We start from the raw sequence: 18,373 nt of genomic DNA, 5'->3' as shown, positions 1-18,373 counted from the left end.
TATGACATTGATTATCAGTCTATAAAAGCACTTGTTGGGGCAAGGTATAGACTTGAATGCTTGCAGTCTGGACGAGCCTCAGTCTGACTCCAAAGTATACATTGTGTATGCAATGGAGTCACTAATGGTAGATTCAGTAATAGAGTACTTGCTGGCTACAATGCGGAATGTTGCAAACTAGATTACAATTCATACGACGTGCTGCTTCTATGAGCACAGCGACAGTGTGGGGTCTGGACAGAATCTGAATGCATGGATATTACCAGCTCTGATACCTGCCATTCACCTTTCCCTTCCCATTTTAAGGTTTCTTTCTGAATTTTGACATCATTGCCTGTAGAACAGGGGTCTTCAACAGGGGGTCCGGGACCCCTAGGGCGTCCTCAGAGTTACTACAGGGGGTCCTCCAAATCTTTGAGTGATAAAAACTTTTTTTTCTCCTTTTTTATATTAACCACTTGAACCCTAGAGTCCATATTCTGAGAACCAAATGCCTTTGCCGGAAATAGCCGATCTACAAGCTCACAACGCCTCGCAGCAGGTTCAAGTGGTTAAATACGAATCTGAAAACACAAATTGACATGAATCCAAAATACAATGATGATTGTGCTGTCAAACAATGGAACTACGTGTATATGGAATCTATGAATAGGTTGTGGGGGTCCCTGCTTCATCTCTCTCTCAACTAAGGGGTCCTTGGAAAACATTGAAGACCCCTGCTGTAGAACTCTCATAAACTTGTTTCTCCTGTCCTCCCTTGCCTGCCCCCCGTGGAGTTATCATGTGCTGGTCTGTGCTCGCCAAGGATGGCAGCAATAAGGGCCTCTGGGGCAGAAACTCCATTGCCTGGAGATGCCGGGCTGCGTGGGCTGCGGGGACTGTGGGGGCTGAGGGGGCTGATGGAGGAGGGTGACGTTAGAGAATCAAGAGAAACAAGCCGCTCCTTCTTGGCACCAGAGCAAGGTGAGCGGTTACGTGCCGGATTGTCTTCAGGACCAGGATAGAAGCTGAGTCCCTGCAAGGAAGGAAGGGGGTTAGAAGAAAGAGCTGACACAGCAGGACTGTGGCTACGGCGATGATGATGTTGGTGGTGTTTTCCTGTTTTAGGACTAGCACTGTGGGAGTTTGGAGCCAGCAGAACCAGTGTGCTATCATCTTCTGAGCTGATGTCAGAGCTGTCAGAGCGACACACTGTGGGACTGTGGACTGGAATCTGGATCTATGGAGGATGAGGAATTTGAGATGTGACATAAATGCATCAGAGAGTGCAGAGAAGAAAGTAGACAAACACTGTGTTCATCTATATTCCAGTTCTTTGTCCATTTGCCACTTGTTATTACCTTGATGGGCAATGTCACTCCAACAATACTGTTCATATTTTGACTGTAGTACGCCAGGATGTATTCCCCATCATCCCTTGGTAAGTCCTCCTCAGTAAATGTTACCTGAGAGAATAGATAAAAATACAGAACTAAGATATGAACAGTGAAGTTTGGCATGAAATCAAGATAACATTTGTCCCAAAAAAAGAAGAAGGAAATAAATAAATAATACTTCTCCTACCTGCGTCAGATATTCTCCCTTGGCCCACACATATGCAACATAATCCTTGTGGTGTTTAAATCCAACCTATGGAGACAAACCCCCGATAGCCACAAAAGTTGATATCGATACTAAGCAATATTGCATTTTACCTTGAGATAACCTAAGCCAAATGAATGAATGAATTTCTGTACAAACACATTTAAGATTACCTTGTATATGGCTACCCAGTCCCATGAGCTGCGTTGATAATTTGATGCCACAGTGATTCTGACTGTAGCGTCAGAGACTTTACACCACTCCTTGTTTACCTGTAGTGATACCAGCGGACTGTCCACCTTAAATGGGAACTATGAGAGTAAGAGACAAAAAAACACAAAAATGATCACATACAACAGGGTTCCCCAATTAGTTTTCCCCAAGGGCCGAATTATGTCTAGGGTACCAAGCCGAGGGCCACAACATTGCAGGGGGCGACAGTGGCGTTCCCAATACTCCAGCGACAGTTTTCGTCGTTGTTGGGTGAAAATCTTGTATGTCCAAAACCGTTCGTTTTGAATTTATCATTTTAAAAATGATATAAACTAGTGAAAACAGCCGATCTACAAGCACACAACGCCTCGCGGTGCAAGGCGTTGTGTGCTTGTAGATCTGCTGTTTTCACTACTTTTGTGCGACGACCTTGTATGATTTCTGAAAGAACATACAAATTTGGAGATACGATTTTCACCCGACAACAACGACGATATACTAGTGTTGTTGCTGCTCTTATACCACCATTATTACTGGGGTTGGTGGGGGCCTGACAGTAGCCCCCCGCGGGCCGCAAATGGCCCGCGGGCCGCCTATTGGGGAACCCTGACATACAACGTTAGCAGTACAACTAAAAAGTGGTTGAAGCACATCTCCTCCAGAACAGGTGACCACTAAAGATTCTCTGATGTCACATAGGGCATTGCAGTTTAAGCCCAGCCGTCCTGACTATGGAGCTGGAAGCGTTTTCCCAATTCATTTCATCCATAGACATTTCATAAAGTATTTATTTAAACGTCTTTTAAGACTCTGACAAAGCCAACCCAGGTTCTGACTAATCATGACAATAAACACGTGTTTTTGCAAGCAACGATTAATTAGAAAGCTGAAAAAAGGGCAGAGTACAACAACACTGTGTACATCATTTTAGTAAAAACTGCAGAAACTATAGCCTAGTAAACTGACTCCTCCTGCCTTCTGAGGAGAGTCTGGTTTACGAGGCTACAGAAACTACACTCCCACAAAGCATTGCGGATGACATTTATTCCCTGAAATATATCCCATAAATCACGCTCAGTTTAGTTATCCAGGCCAGGATATGGCCTGCCATGTAGTGATTTTCATCTCTGTGGACGCTCTTATTGTCATCTTTAAAATAGTGCATCATATTTGTAAAAATAAGACTCGCTCACGGAGTTCTCCCTGAAGTGCAATAATCGGCCGGACTGACAGAGGGCAGTAGCTATTTCCGAGGTAACCGCAAGCAATCACAGACGTCGATTTCACTGGATGTACATTTTTAGCAGTAGGGTAATGCAGTTCTTCTCTGTGCGATCATTATTAAAAGATGTTTTTATTAAAACTAGAGTGATTGCATACATACTTGGGGTTTCTACAGGAGCATATAGAACCATCTTACAACCAGAATCCTAGTGGTAAGTGTACTTGAATTGTTACGACTTTATGGCTGATAATAACATCCCCTATGGTGAAAATGAATGGGCAGTTTACTTCCGGCTCCTCACTGCGATGCCCTATTATGGCCTCCAAGTATGGCCCACAAAAAGAACATAGTTAATGGTGAACAGTGTGAAAAATATTAAGGATGAACTGTTTGGCCTGACTGGTGGCAGAGTGCATAATACATTTGACGCTCATCAGTGCAGTGGTTTGCAAGATAGCCGTGGACAGAAACCCAGATGCACAGAAACACAGACATAGGGGGAAACGATCACCCCCCGGTATTAGGCCTGGCGAAGATAATAAAGGACATGTATTAAATCACTGGTTCCCAAGCACTGGCTCAGACAATTTCATTAATAAATAAAGGAAAAATCTAAGAAGTTTCATAAATTAGAAAACAAATGTTTAAGAAGTAGTGAAAATAGCCGATCTACAAGCTCTCAACGTGGTGCGAAGCAACTCGTTGTGAGCTTGTAGATTTGCTGTTTTCACTCATTTCTCTTTTGGGTCACAGGCTATAAAGTTTGGGAACCACTGTTTTAAATGTTATGTTAGTGTAACGGTCAAAGTTCATATCAAAGCATTCAAACTCACATCCAATGAAAACAGGGCAGAAACAGGCTTATGGTCACTGATGGTGTAGCCCATGTGACTACGATATGCATGCTGTGTCACTTTTGTTGCCCCTCCCATCCATGATGTCAGACCAAGCTGCAGCGCTGAATTGTGGTTAGGGACAGGGGAGCCAGTACGACGAAGGCGCCATAGTATGCGATCTGTCCAGGCAGGCTTCCTCTTCTTAGCACTAACAAAGAGATACGCAAATGTTCAACAGCACTGAAGCCATGAAGTAAGAACATCTCTCCTAAAGCAGGGGCCCCCAAACCTTTCCATTCCAAGGACCCCCAAATAGAATAGTCTCTTCACTCATTGACTGCTTTCTGGGTTGCCTGCCACGATTTTCGTGTGCACGATCCGTGTGCACGCTGTGGTCCGTTCGCGATAACAAAAGACGGAGGCAGGAAGAGGAAACAGAGAAATTTGTTGTTCCAGCCGAGAAATTGAGATCCTGTTCCTGTTTCCGGTCCAAACCGGAAGCACTATTTTTGAGGCACTTAGGCACCTTGGATCGGCCATCTGATTTTGGATTGTTTTAAATTAAATCTGATTACCGGTTATCTAAATTCGGGACCAACGGGAATATCTCTGGAAACCCAGGTCGTGGCATTAAATTAGTTAAAGAACTAAACCAAAAAGCTGATACACAACGTGTGGCAATGTGCTAGATCTGCTATTTTCACTATTTCTGAAAAAAGACAATAATGACATGGACGCCCGAAATTATCATTTCCTTTCTATTTAGCCTCCAGGGGGTCCCCACTTTGAAAACCTGTGTGCAACAGTAAAGAGTGCAGGGCATACCTGGTGTCGTATGTATGTGTGCCCACATCAAACTTGTAAGTAGGCGGGAAATTAAGAGTGCCCTCCATGAAGCCCTCCAAAATGGACTCAGTGTTTTTAGCCATGTTGAGCTGTCGAAGAGAAATATTAGATGAAGATCATTTGTCATCATGTTTTGTTGTGAAACAGTGCCCCCTGTTGACACAATTCTGGATCATTTGACAAGTAGCTATCAAGACATGATGTCTGCTCTACAGTTGCCTCACCTGGTCTCTCTCCCAAAGAAGAGGCAACTTGTTGCTATCAATGGCACATTTCACCACATGAATGTCATAGTCTTCAATGCGGAAATTTAGATCCCCAAACCAAAACACCACACTGAGGAAAGAGAAAAGACAGCCATTTCAACAGCGCCAAGACAATAAAAAAAAGGACTAAACAACTCAGCACAAATCTGTATAATAATGGCACCTAGTCATGTGCAAAATTCATGTCACGCACTCATGGTCTAGCACACCGGTGGCGGTCCCTCCCTCAAACTGCTGCTGCTGCAGAATGCTCTCAAAATCTTCCATGCGCTGCTCTAGATTCCTCATGTGTGCTGGCAGGTGACAGTTCAGAAAACAAACTGGGTGGCCGAACATTGTCATCCTTGCACTGACACCTCCTTTATTACCCTTGAGTTGGGACAGGGAGAGAGAGAGAGAGAGGGAGAGAGAGAGAGAGAGAGAGAGAGAGAGAGAGAGAGAGGGAGAGAGAGAGAGAGACAGAGAGAGAGAGAGAGAGAGAGAGAGACACTGTGAAATGAAAGAGCTACGCATCATTGATGCATGACGTATAAATCAGTATCGTTATGCGTCTGTCATAGCTGTGCTCTGGATTTGATTTGTAGGGGATTCTGCTACTGAATTAGAGAACCAGCTAACCCAGGCATACAGTTGTTCCTCTGCAGCAGATGCACTGACCTCAGAAAGGAGACTGCACCAGTCAGAGGTGATGCTGACATCAACATGCACAGGAAGGTCACAAATCCACAGAAACATGCACCCACTGTCATGAGTGCAACCCCCCTCGTACACTTTATACAGTACGCAGGGTGAAGTACACCAGTGTTACAATTGACATTTAGCCTGTATGTACGTCTGTGTGATATATAGTCAGCTGACTGAGTGATGTGGAATTCAAAGCACATACCCAATAGCCCCCAAGGCCTGTGCGTGTGGTCACTGTTTGCACTCCTCTCAGAAAGGGAAGGTGGACGAATTTTGAGAACACAAGCAATAGCACTCCCTGCATTCGTTGCGATGCTACCTATGGGGGTAATGAGATAAAAAGAAGCAGTTACGAAGTATCATGCACATGCACATGCACACGCAAAAGCACACGCGCGCACCCACACACAAACCTCACGTCACCAGGGAGGAAAGTCTACTTTTCATTCCAAACTGACCAGTGTGATCTGGTCTAGGCCACGGCTACTCTATAATTCGAAAACGTTTTTGGCTTCCAGTTATGTTTACCGGTTGGCGCCACATTATTTTTGTTCCCCCACATAATGCTGAATAAATTAATTTAGTCTCGCTAGTCACGCTACAAGTTTGAATAAAAGATGTATATACCAAACGATTATCATGGTCGCCCAGAGGCGGCACAGCAGTTAATGTTACAAAGTTACAGGGAAGTTTGAAAAGAAAATCGAAAAAGAAAACGGAGAAAAAAAGAAGAATCAACAAAACAGAGCAGTACTAAACCTAGGTAAAAAAAACAGAGCAGTCAAGTATCATGTCATAACGCAAATAGTAATACTGATAGTACTACTTATCAATGCAGTCAAACAGCTAAACAAAAAAGGTGACGTTAACCAAAAATGTGTCCATAACAGTCAGCACTACATAAGTGTCTCACTGTTATGTCAAACACAAGCCAACACATTATAGCCAACACCTTAACCAAACTAAAAAACCAAGCTAAACAAATTATAACGCATTTTGGCAGAGAGTAATCATTTTTGAGGAGCACATGCGCTCCACCATGGTTTCTGCCTGCCTGATGACAGACGTTATAGCCAAACTAAAATATGTTTTACAATTATGTTCCTGTACACAAGATGTAACAATAAAGTATAACCTTGAACTTTAAAACACACACACACACACACACACACACACACACACACACACACACACACACACACACACACACACACACACACACACACAGTGTATTATGAGTACTAATCATAATAAAGACGCCTCAGGGCCAAGTGACCTCGCCCTAAAGGGCCCTAAAGGGCGAGGTCACGCCACAGTGATGTGGACATCAGGGATGTGGACATCAGGGTTGTTGACATCAGGGAACTCCATATATGGGCATAAAAGGGATTATGTTAGTGTCACATCACAGTGAAGCCAGAGCGTGATGTCAGAGCGGCAAACCCATTCTGGTAGAGTGGTTCCCCTGATCTATGGGTTTGCCGCTGTGTACGCGTGTACACGTATACACGTCTACACGGACGCGAACAAGCTGTGGCGTTTCTCATGGTAAACTGCGACCTTTGATCGCAATAAAGACCAAGAGAATGAACACCTTGGTAACACTCACCAACACATATCCAAAAGGACTAAGTGCGTCCATGCACAAAACACTCCACTGATCCGTGAACAGAGCATCTTTCAGCCGTTTGTTTATCGTGGAGTTCATTTCCTGAAAACTAGAAGGAGGCAGCAAACAACCCAAATATTATTACTAACAAAAAACAAAAGCTGTTGTATGTTTACTGAAGGATGGAACAGATCACGGATATGTAGTGCAATGCCATTTGTGCCAACGGTCCATTGTTCCAAAGCACCATTGGTCTAACGGTACCCTTTATGACTATGCCTAACCCTAACCTCACATTAACCTTACATTTGTCATACAACTGGCACATCACTCTCAAAAACAAACAAGAGCTGTTTGAGAAAATATGGGGGAACTTTATTCAGTATATAAAGGGCAATGATCTCTCCTATTTGATGGAGGAACCGGGAGTGGGGTAGCAACTTTCTCTCTGCAGTCGTTTGTTTGGCCGTGTGGCATAGGAATCTGGTTGTTAATGTTATATGTGCTCTTTGTACCATAATTATTTTATATTCTTATGTGTCGTGTTAGTGTCAGGTTTTGTTTTTTGTGTTTTTTTTTTTGTATATTGTATACTTTTTTGTTTTGTCTGAGCTTTGAGTGTAGTCTTTTGTTGTATTGTATATGTTGTCTTGTATGTCTTTAAAAAAACGAGGAAAAAAAACTAAATAAACATATTGTTTAAAAAAATACAAATACAACTGGCACATTGGAATAATGGGCCGTCAGACTAACGGGCTGCCACAGGATATACAGTATAGAGCAGTGGTTCTCAGTACCCCCTTCCCCTGACTACAGCATTTTGATTAGAAAAATGTACATTAAAGGTCCAGTTCCCATGGCATCATGTTCAAAATAAAACAGCACAATGGTACATAAACATTGCTTTCTATTCAATAACAGTTGTGCTAATCAGGGTATTGGTGTAATTTGGTTTAACAATTTACAAATGAGCACACTGGTATAGAGTATGTGGACAATAGTGGCAGTTTCTCTGGCATGGCTGATAATGGCAAAATGCTTCCTTACCCCACGATAAACATGTCTATGCTCCCATCAGAAACATTTGGCCCAAACAGAGAGATGATGTCGTCTGGAGGAACAGCTGATCCAACATTCCATGTGACCACATACACCCTAGTAAGGGATGGTAATAGATGCAATCGTACATATAATTAGAAATTGTAGGTAAAGTAAAAGACTGAAGTGGAGTAGAAGTAAAAGTATTTGTAAAGTATAGTAAAGTACAAATAATTGTACAAGTACAGTACCTCGCGTTACACACACACACACACACACACACACACACACACACACACACACACACACACACACACACACACACACACACACACACACACACACACACACACACACACACACACACACACACACACACACACACACACACACCCATGCAATACTTCACTATACACAATATTTTGGCAGACAAGCTGTCTTCCTCAGGATGAAAGCAGCTAGTTTGTCTGACAGAATGTTGTATACAAGTATTGCATGGGAGGTACAAGTGTGTGGATTCCCCATTACAGACCCCGCTTTTGTTCCTCATAGACAGCACCTCACCAATACAGGTGTTTCCACTTTCTTCAATTTATTTTATATACAAAGCAGTTTAAGATATTTGTACTGCGTTTATTGTTAGATTATTTGTTGTTTATTAGAGAAACTTACAAGAGAAAAGGTTTCTGGGACCTTGGCCAATATAACATGCTTGTGCTATTCTGTCAGTTTTACAAAGCTCAGACATGCAACTTTTGATTAATCAGACACAGTCTGGCACACTTTTGTACAGCCAATGACTGCTGTCATAGAAGCTACCTTCTGTCAATATTGTTTAACATGCCAAATAAAGAAGGGTATAACAGCTTCCAAGGAGACAAAGAAACCAGAGACATGGTATTCAAACACACTATCAGTCTCACCTGAATTCATCAGTTTCCACTGACTGTTGAATGTTCTCTGTTGTTTTCAAAGGTGAAATGACCCCCTGAGAATGAGGAATGGGGCTGAGTTTGGGGCTGAGTTTGGGGCTGTGGCTGGAAGCTGAATTTGGACAGGGCGGGAAGTTCGGGCAAGGCTGAATGGTGTAAGGCTGAGGTCTATGAGTACTTGGAGGGCTTTGGAGAGAGAAAGATGACTCTGTGGGGGACTGTGAATGGGTGTTGTTGGCACTCTGAGGTCGTGGGATGCAAATGTGGTCCATATCCTTGGAGAGGTCTTCTGAAACTCTTGTGGGCTTTATAGCAGGTTTGGTTCCCAGAGCAGTTGGTCTGGGTCGGCTTATACTGGCTAGTGGTGCTGGACTTACTCCACATGTTGTTTGCCCTGGCTGCATTGGGTCTGTCACTTTAGAAGATGCACCAGCTGCCTGTGCCAGACCCTGCCCAGCATTCTTTTGGAGTCTTCCTGAGGGACTAATGATAGGGCCTTCTTGGGCTGTTGGCCAGGGAGGTTGCCCTGGGCCAGCTGGTGGCAAAGCATCACATCCAAGTTGACCTTTGGGCCTGGCTGGGTCAGTGCTGCTTTGCTTCTGCTGCATCTGATCCATCAACCTGCAACATGCAGTACAAGGAGAGTTGCAAGAAGGAAAAATACGAGTTTAAAAGAAAATAGAGCTGCAGGATAATAAAAATAAAAACTAGGATGTTGCATGAATGAAGACAGAACACAATGACACAAGTGACTTAGTTTTGTTTGGATTGCATCCCACCCCCGCCAGGATCACCAAATGCATTTGGGTCCCCATCTGGAATCAATGGGGGTACATTTATTGTAATAAAATAATTAGGGCTAATTAATTGCGATTAATTAATTACAGAAAATTAACGCGATTAAAAAAACTAACGCATTTTAATCGCACTTAGTTTTTGCACCACAGAACCTTCAGTTTCGGGCATACCGATCATAGCGATGCACCAACCAAGAAGAGACAACAAACGCAAAAGGGAGAAGTAGCCGATCAGAGCGCTTTGGTTGGCCCAGTGGATGCGAAATTTAGATTTAAAAAACTCACTAGTTGATTCATTCGTACAACAAAATGTGTTTTACTTGAAAGGTCAAATATCCATGTGCGATTAAAATGCGATTAATTGCGATTAATTAATCACAGAGCCTGTAATTAATTAGATTAAAAATTTTAATCGCATCCCAGCCCTAAAAATAATATATATATATATTACATTTAATAAATAATATACAATTGAACTCAAGTCTCCATGGTGTGAGTAATCAATAGAAACAAAGTAATTTGGGGGGTGAACTACTCCTTTAATGGAAGGTAATAGGTGATCTTTTGTGAGATATTTTCTTTCCGTCAATGGAAGGTGTCAGAAAGAATAGCAAACAATAGCAATTGGTACCTGTTCATCTCCTGTTCCAGAGATGTCATTGGTAGACATTTGGACTGAGGGATCAACTTTTGTCTCCGTTCTGGACGACACAGCTGTTGACTGGCAATGTTTTTAGGGCTGTAATACTCAGAGGTCTACTACATGCAGTAGCAATACAGACTGGTTTATTATGGGCCAAGGATTCTCATGATCAGTAAGGTGGCATGCACTCTTCTGTTTTATACCCAATTCTGGGGTTTTCCAAAGACACACAGATTAAGATACAATTTCAGTGTTTCAGATCAAAAGATTGCATTCCGTTATATCAAGATATATTTTACTTAAAATATTTTTGAAAAACAGAATTATTTCATAGTTGCCTCAATTAGGATTAAACATATCTTGGCCTCGGTCTTGGTCTTGACTTGGTCTCGCTACAGCCCTACGTTTTATAGTCTATGATCCTCTTCCAAGGGTTGATGGATGTGCTGGTAGTGGGGCAGAGAATGTTCTGTAATTTACTGTATGGATCAAAGCCTGCCTTACCACTGAGCATCACTAATGGCAAGGAGAACTAGGCCTCTGCTCTTCATCTCCCTCCCCCTTCTACCTCTCGCTTTCTCTCTATCTGTCTGTCTCTCCTACTTGCTCACCCTCTCCTTCCCAACATGTTAACCACTTAAGCCCTATTTTCTTCCTTTATTCTTTGTCTTTAAATAGCTGACAGATCTCCTATTTACAAAGTATTAACCGGGGAGGGGGATATCAAAATATCTTCATGTATATAAAGAGTTGACACACACAAAATAGAGAGCCAGGGTTCAAGTGGTTAACAGACCAGACACCAGTGCCTGAGATAAAACACTTCACATCTGCATATGGGACACAAAGTCACAACAACACCTCAAACAGTATATGTCACATCGTAGGCTATTTAATTGCACATATTTATCTCACTCTGTCTAGGTCAACATCAGACAAGCAGGCAGTTTCCATTGTTTCCCATTATACCTACCATAGGAAATAGGAATACACCCCTTTACTTATTCATGATGACATTCAGGATCTCCAGGTAACTGGAAATCCCATGTGGCCTAACCTCAAATATTCTGTGTTCCAAATCCACGCTCCAAAGTGAAGGGGCAAATGCACCTTATTATGTCGATTATGTAAGCCTGCAAGTCAATAATACCCGACACTATTATAGCCTACATTAAATAGTCCAAGTTGCAAGTCCAACCATATAGGCTGCATGCAAAAAAGGCTTGGTAATGATTTTACAATGCACGATGCAATATAAATGCAAAGATGAAAGATCTGTTGTGCTGATATTGCCTAAACGCAACATCTCTTACCTTTCATGCGTTTTCCAAGGTGAATCGCCAAGCGACCTCGCAGAATCAGACGAGACAAGGCATCGGTTGTGTTGTTCTCCAGACTGTGATCAAAGCATGGGACGCCATAAGGTAGCCTGTCTATCACATCAATTTGAGCGCGATATCGATTCGATCGACGCGACCAGTCTGAATGTTGCAAAAAGCAACGTTTGGGACAGCGAGCGAGCGAGCGAGCGACCGACTGTCACGCTTGAGATAGGCTGAGCGGTCACGAGAGGAACTGGTGACACTTGATGTCTCTGTATCTTCAGAGGCTGAGCTGCACGATGGTTTCGTCTATAACACCATTCCTTACTTTATTAGTAACGTTATAATCTGATTCTGACTAAATCTACTGTGCTGCGCACTTACACTGGACAGGACAGCTGTGCACTTTCTGCTAGCCTAGGTTACCTGCTCCAGGCAGCTATCAAAGGAATAGGTTTTCATGCAGGCAGCCTAGATATGAATACAGTAGACTACATGAATTGTGGCAATAGGCTATAGCCAACAGTGGGACATGAAAATATGTCTAAAAAAAAGAGAAAGGAGACTTGAGTTCAATGATATATTAAATTATATATATATATATATATATATATATATATATATATATATATATATAGAAGTGTATTGAAGGACCACAACAGCTTCACATGGTTTTGCAACTCAGAGTTTCATGCCATAGGACAATCATCATAATATATATATATATATATATATATATATATATATATATATATATTATTTATTTATTTTTGTGTGAAAGTGCAACTGTTTCTGTAGCTCAAGGTCTACGTCTACCATCCATAAATAACATCTGTCCTATCAATGACAGGCTATTCTAGAATCTGACATGTTGAGAATTAAAACATCAGGCTGGTAAATGGAGCACTCAGTTAAATGAGAACTTAGCAATAAATAGCCTAGGGCAGGGCAGGCCTATGCTAGATGGCTTAAGATGTCCAAATGACAGCCTCATAACACAATGATATTCTATGATTGATGCTATGGGTAATAGACATTATGTGTAAAAAATTTAAAAATTAAAAGAAGAAGAAAAAAAGTTAAACAGTAAATGTGAATGTGATGCATGAATATACATATTACACGTATATTTAGTTTACCTTTTATTTTTATGATTGTTATAAAAAATATGATTATTGATCAAGTGTAGATAACTTAGCTAATACAAAAACATACAACATAGCTGGCAGTGGAGAAATGGGTTGGGGCAAACAATTACGTAGATCTCATTATCTAGCCTAAATCTTTTGATTACAGGGAGACACATGTACGTGCATGCACACACACACACACACACACACACACACACACACACACACACACACACACACACACACACACACACACACAGGCACTGCTATAACACGGCCTACCCCACGTAGCAGTACCATAAAAAGCTATTCCCAGATTTGCTATGGCTTTGACAGAGATTAATACAGATGTGTGTAATCTCAATGGAATGTAGCCTACTGATCCTAGGGCCAGCTGTCTACTCAAAACACATAGACACAGATAAGCACAAATACAAATATAGGCCTACTCAGTTCTGTAAAACTATAATCAAACTATTAAAAAGACAAAAAGTAAACACTCAGGCTATATGCAAAGTGCTTGTGCTAGTAGGTACTTGAACACAACTAGTGGACATTTGTGAATCATTTGTTAAATGTAGCCCTATATCATAGACAGTCATGTCATCATGACAGACCGTGTCAGACATCTCAACGTTTAGAGTCGCTTTTTAGTTTTGACAAGGCCTTTCTCCACCAGGCATCGGTAGAACTCCTGGATGTATGTGTACACACACTTCCAGTCAGGCTCCTCCATCCGCAGCAAGTCATCAACATCCAGCAGAGGGGGGCAATCTGCCAGTCTCCTGCAAGGAGAGTAGATAGAGAGAGAGAGAGAGAGGGAGATCTTCATTGATGCTGAGGTAAATTCAGTCGTCGATATCAGCACCACAGTAAGGATGAAAGATGCAGGTAAGGGTAGAGAACACTTACAGAATAAGTAGTGTCATTTGTAAAGAAAATAGGAACTTTTTTACAATAAGGGTTCCTATTTTAGATTGTAATTAGAGAAAAGAGAAGATGAGTGTTAAAATGTTTTCATTTACTTCTTTCTATAGTTTTAGCGATTTTAATTACTTTGATTTCAGTGGTTGGGGGCATGCATGCAAGTGACTAAATATGTATTTTTAGACATAATAGGCTGGTGATTTCTTTATTACTATTTACACTACTAGCACCCATAAGTCACATCTGCCCATTATTGTGGTGCATCTTGGGAATGGGCTTATTTGTGGCCAACCTGGCCCTGTGTGCCGTGCCGTTGCTGGTGAGATGTATGTATATAGGAGGTAGAATTCAATAAATAGAGGTGTAGGTATTGTATGCATTCAATCACTAATAACAAATCTGAATACAAATAGACTTAAAGACCTAGGTCCTAGGGACTGACCAGGCCGCCTGCACTTGGACATAAATAAATATAATGTGAATTCTATCTCAGTCAAATGGGCATACGTACGGCATGTAGATAAAGTAGTTATATAAATACAGGCACAGACGCACAGTGTAGATAAAGCTATCTAGTTATATTTGGGCACAGGCAAATGTACAATCTATAACCAGTAACCACCAGTATTATGTGCATGTACAGCAGTAGGTACAGTATGCACTGAGAATCAACATGTGTATCAACCAATCTGTATGTACGAGAAAGAGGAAGAAACACATATACTGTACAGTACAAGATGTCTACTAACTTTAGATGCAGAACAAGAGAGAAAGTGTTTTGTCCAAAGCACTGTAAATCTGTAAATCTACATGCTCATATTAGGGAGGGACACTCACTCTGCGGTGTTGAAGGCCAACTGGAAGTTGTCCCGGCGCTTGTTTGGGTTAAGGATGGAATACTCAAAGGCATCAGGGAAAAAGCGGTGCACCAAGGCACAAAACGCTATGCCATCACTCCAACTGGAGGAGAAGTTACGGATCTCCACCCCCTTATATGCAACCAAAGAGAGAATACTAGTATTTAAAAGAAACTATATGAAAAAACCAAGCGTTCTAGTAAAATACACAGTAAATCATGATCTTACTATTATTAGCTCTATAGGGCAGTAGGCTAGGCTATATGGGGAGAGAGCAGACAGTTTGTACAGTATTTATTACCTCATATGGCTCTGTTTTGGCCCTGCACCAATCCAGTAGCATCTGTTTGACATTTTTAGTGTTGGGTCCTGTAGTGGCAGGGCATGCTTGAGTTGAAGCAACAGGGAGATTTGCATTGCTGAGGAAAATGTACAAATAAAAGCATGCACATACAAGTTTTATTTTATTTGACAAGTTTTATAAACAGACAGGAGACCTGCCTTGTGTACTGTGACATCTAGCTAAAATGCCAAACTGGCGGGGTGGCAGTGGCTCATGAAGTAGAGTGGCTGTCTAGGAACTGAAAGGTCCCTCGTTCGATCCCCAATTTGACCCACTGGCTTTGAGTCTTGTCCTAGAGCAAGACACTATACTCTAATTGCTCTCAACGTGCAGGTTGGAGCTTTGCATGGTTGCCTCTGCCATCAGTGTGTGAATGGATTAATGTAGTGCATATTTTTGTAAAGCATTTTGGATAAAGGTGTTATAGAAATGTCCCATTTTGCCACAATAAAATAAAAAATCACACACGTGTGAACTGAGCGGTGGTCGTGGAGGCTGCGCAATAATTTAATTGAATTCAATTGAATTGAATTTTTGAATTGAATTGAGTGAGTGAGTGAATGAGTGAGAGAGCCACACTTGCTCACCAATAGAGTGTGTGTGTGTGTGTGTGTGTGTGTGTGTGTGTGTGTGTGTGTGTGTGTGTGTGTGTGTGTGTGTGTGTGTGTGTGTGTGCCTGGCCTGGCCTGAACGTATGTGTGTGAGTGTGCCTGGCCTATCCTGAACAACAGCGCCCCTCCCTTAACATGTGTGGTCATAAAAGGTACTGTAGGCTACATACAGACACGGACGGAGACAGACAGACCCACACACACCGCCACGTATAGGAGCGTTGTGACCACCGCTCAAAAACATTTACATTCACACACAAGCTATTCCATTAGGTAACGTACCTGCCTGTTGGCTTGTTAAATGGTTTGGAAGGTGATTGTGAGAACTGAGTTTGTGGCTCTGAAGAGGAAAAACATGATTTCATAAATACATAAAATGATATACAGAATTACAGATTTGGATACAATATTACTCAACTATGTGAATCAGTGTGTGACAGTCCGTTTATGTCTGTTTGATCAATAGGATACTCACGGTTTGAAAATGGCTGTTGATTCATGGGCCCTCTGCCTGCACTTAGGGACCCTACTGTCCCAGCTTTGCTTAAGCCATGCTGTCTCAAATCCTGCTGCCTAGACCCTCTCTCCTTCTCCCGCTTATCTGAACAGAGACAATGGCGGCTTGAAAATAAAACCATAATCACAGAATTATAGAGATTGTTTTTTGCAACAGTGGTCCAGAGGAGGTGTGGCTCGTCACGGCTGAACTAATTATTTCCAGCAAATTTTGTCTTTAGTATTCACCTCTCTTTTTCTTGAGCAGTTCCCTCAGTGCAGATCGAATCATACGTCTCTCTTCAAAATCCACAGCTTTATCCAACTATTAGAGGTACACAGTGGCGAAAACAAAACAACAAATCTAAGAAAGGTCACATAAAACCCATTGTATATTTGAAGCATTATCCAAATAAACAATTTAGAGCATTTGACCATCAACCATAAGACGACCATCAAAATAGCCACTACAAAAACAGTAGGCTTCAACACAATTTCTCCTTTGCAGAATCACTTTTTAATGCAGAGCTTTCACTCAGACATTCTTCAGAGCATTGAAGCTAAACAGCCTACTCACCATCTGATTAAGGACCTCCTCATCCTCAATAGCTGCCAACTCCTGGCTGGTCGTGGAGCTTGATACATGGTCAGGAACTGCTGGTCCCCCATCTGCCTTTATGTCCATGTTCAGCGTGTGAGACTACTGTAGTACAGAGATACACACCATCATACATACTATGAGCTTCATTTGGAGGGTAGGGTACAAATCGACTCTTATAGGTCCACTTTTACACAGAATTAAATTAACTCAGAGGATATTGCTGTGTCACAGATATTGGATGTGTTTTGTATGGCTGTCACACAATGACAACCAGCAAATGTAGGCTATTGTATTAAATTATTTCAGTCATTGAAGAGGTCAAATGAAGAAGTAGTTAGTTACATGCATGACAGCATGTGCTTGTAGGATGTACATTAGTTTGTATAAAGAATAACGGTATGCATTATCAGTTATAAAAACTCAATCTTTAACATAATATCAGCCAGAACAGACAAGGTGGACATTAAGATGATTGTTGAGCAGACATTAATGAATGTGAGGGAAAGAATGTATCTATTCTATTTTCAGTCTGTTATGTTAAGCAATCTGAATGTAAACATTCTGTGTGAACATTAACTGACATAAACCAAGCAGCTGTGCTATGTGTTTGTCTTTTGTGAAGTACTCAGCAACTGGCTCAGGAGCAGCCAAAGAAATTCCCAATACATGTACAAATATAGTAATGTAGTTGAACTCCTGATTAACTATCTAATTATAGTACTAAAATGTTCTTAGACAAGCTACTGTATGAAGAGTTTAAGTTACGCTTACACATCAACAACTATTAATAACAACCATAAATCAATTGATTTGTGGGATTTGTAAAGGATTGTGTTGGGATGTGGCAGTATGGCAGTACTAGGTTACCTACCTGTTTTCTGGATGCAGTCCCTTGTTTGCTGTGAAGCAATGATGTAGCTGTTGTCAGTTAGGATGTTTTTCTCCCAAATATATTCCGTTGTTGTGTGTTCTCTCCTTCTTAGCAGGGTTAAATGTCTCCCTTCCCCTGCTCTCCCTTTCTTTAAAACTTGAAGTGTTTGCACCCAGCCCTGTCATCACACCCCCTACCATAGCACTTCATAAGGATGCATGTTTGGAGAGTAAGTGGAGGTCGCTTACATGAGCTTCCCAAGACATTGTAGGAAGGGGGGGGAGTGAACACATTGGATTTGCAACTACTGTATATGCAGCTCCATTCCTCAATACTTTTACCAGTGCTCAATATACCATATACAGTACCATTAGGTGAATTTGAGAATCGTATCATTTTCATCGATTACGACGATTTGTCATTAAATGCTGTACTATTTTGGAGACCATGTACAATTTACCACACACAATGGCAGGAGAGCAAGGGGTTAAACTCTAGTAGACGAAGAAAAAACAAAAGAAAGAGCAAGCGAATAGCACTGCCTTA

General features: G+C 41.6%; 2 protein-coding genes across 2 annotated transcripts; both read right to left on the bottom strand.

Annotated features, from left to right (window-relative positions):
- Positions 1-730: 730 nt before the first annotated feature.
- On the bottom strand, positions 731-9,847 carry inpp5ja (inositol polyphosphate-5-phosphatase Ja; the record flags this gene model as incomplete). Its single annotated transcript, XM_080743463.1, has 12 exons — positions 731-1,219; positions 1,341-1,445; positions 1,564-1,629; positions 1,755-1,892; positions 3,853-4,063; positions 4,681-4,790; positions 4,926-5,037; positions 5,161-5,336; positions 5,854-5,970; positions 7,261-7,369; positions 8,308-8,415; positions 9,222-9,847. The coding sequence occupies 12 exons, from the start codon at positions 9,845-9,847 to the stop codon at positions 731-733; spliced, it is 2,367 nt and encodes a 788-aa protein (XP_080599589.1).
- Positions 9,848-13,759: 3,912 nt separating this feature from the next.
- On the bottom strand, positions 13,760-17,040 carry smtna (smoothelin a; the record flags this gene model as incomplete). The annotated part of the gene is made up of 5 exons (XM_080743462.1): positions 13,760-13,907; positions 14,887-15,038; positions 15,208-15,275; positions 16,605-16,680; positions 16,933-17,040. The coding sequence occupies 5 exons, from the start codon at positions 17,038-17,040 to the stop codon at positions 13,760-13,762; spliced, it is 552 nt and encodes a 183-aa protein (XP_080599588.1).
- Positions 17,041-18,373: the final 1,333 nt, after the last annotated feature.

This window comes from Nannobrachium achirus (genome assembly GCF_963921795.1).
Source record: "Nannobrachium achirus genome assembly, chromosome: 15".
NCBI classification, from domain to species: domain Eukaryota; kingdom Metazoa; phylum Chordata; class Actinopteri; order Myctophiformes; family Myctophidae; genus Nannobrachium; species Nannobrachium achirus.
This window is presented reverse-complemented; position numbering and strand designations above follow the sequence as displayed.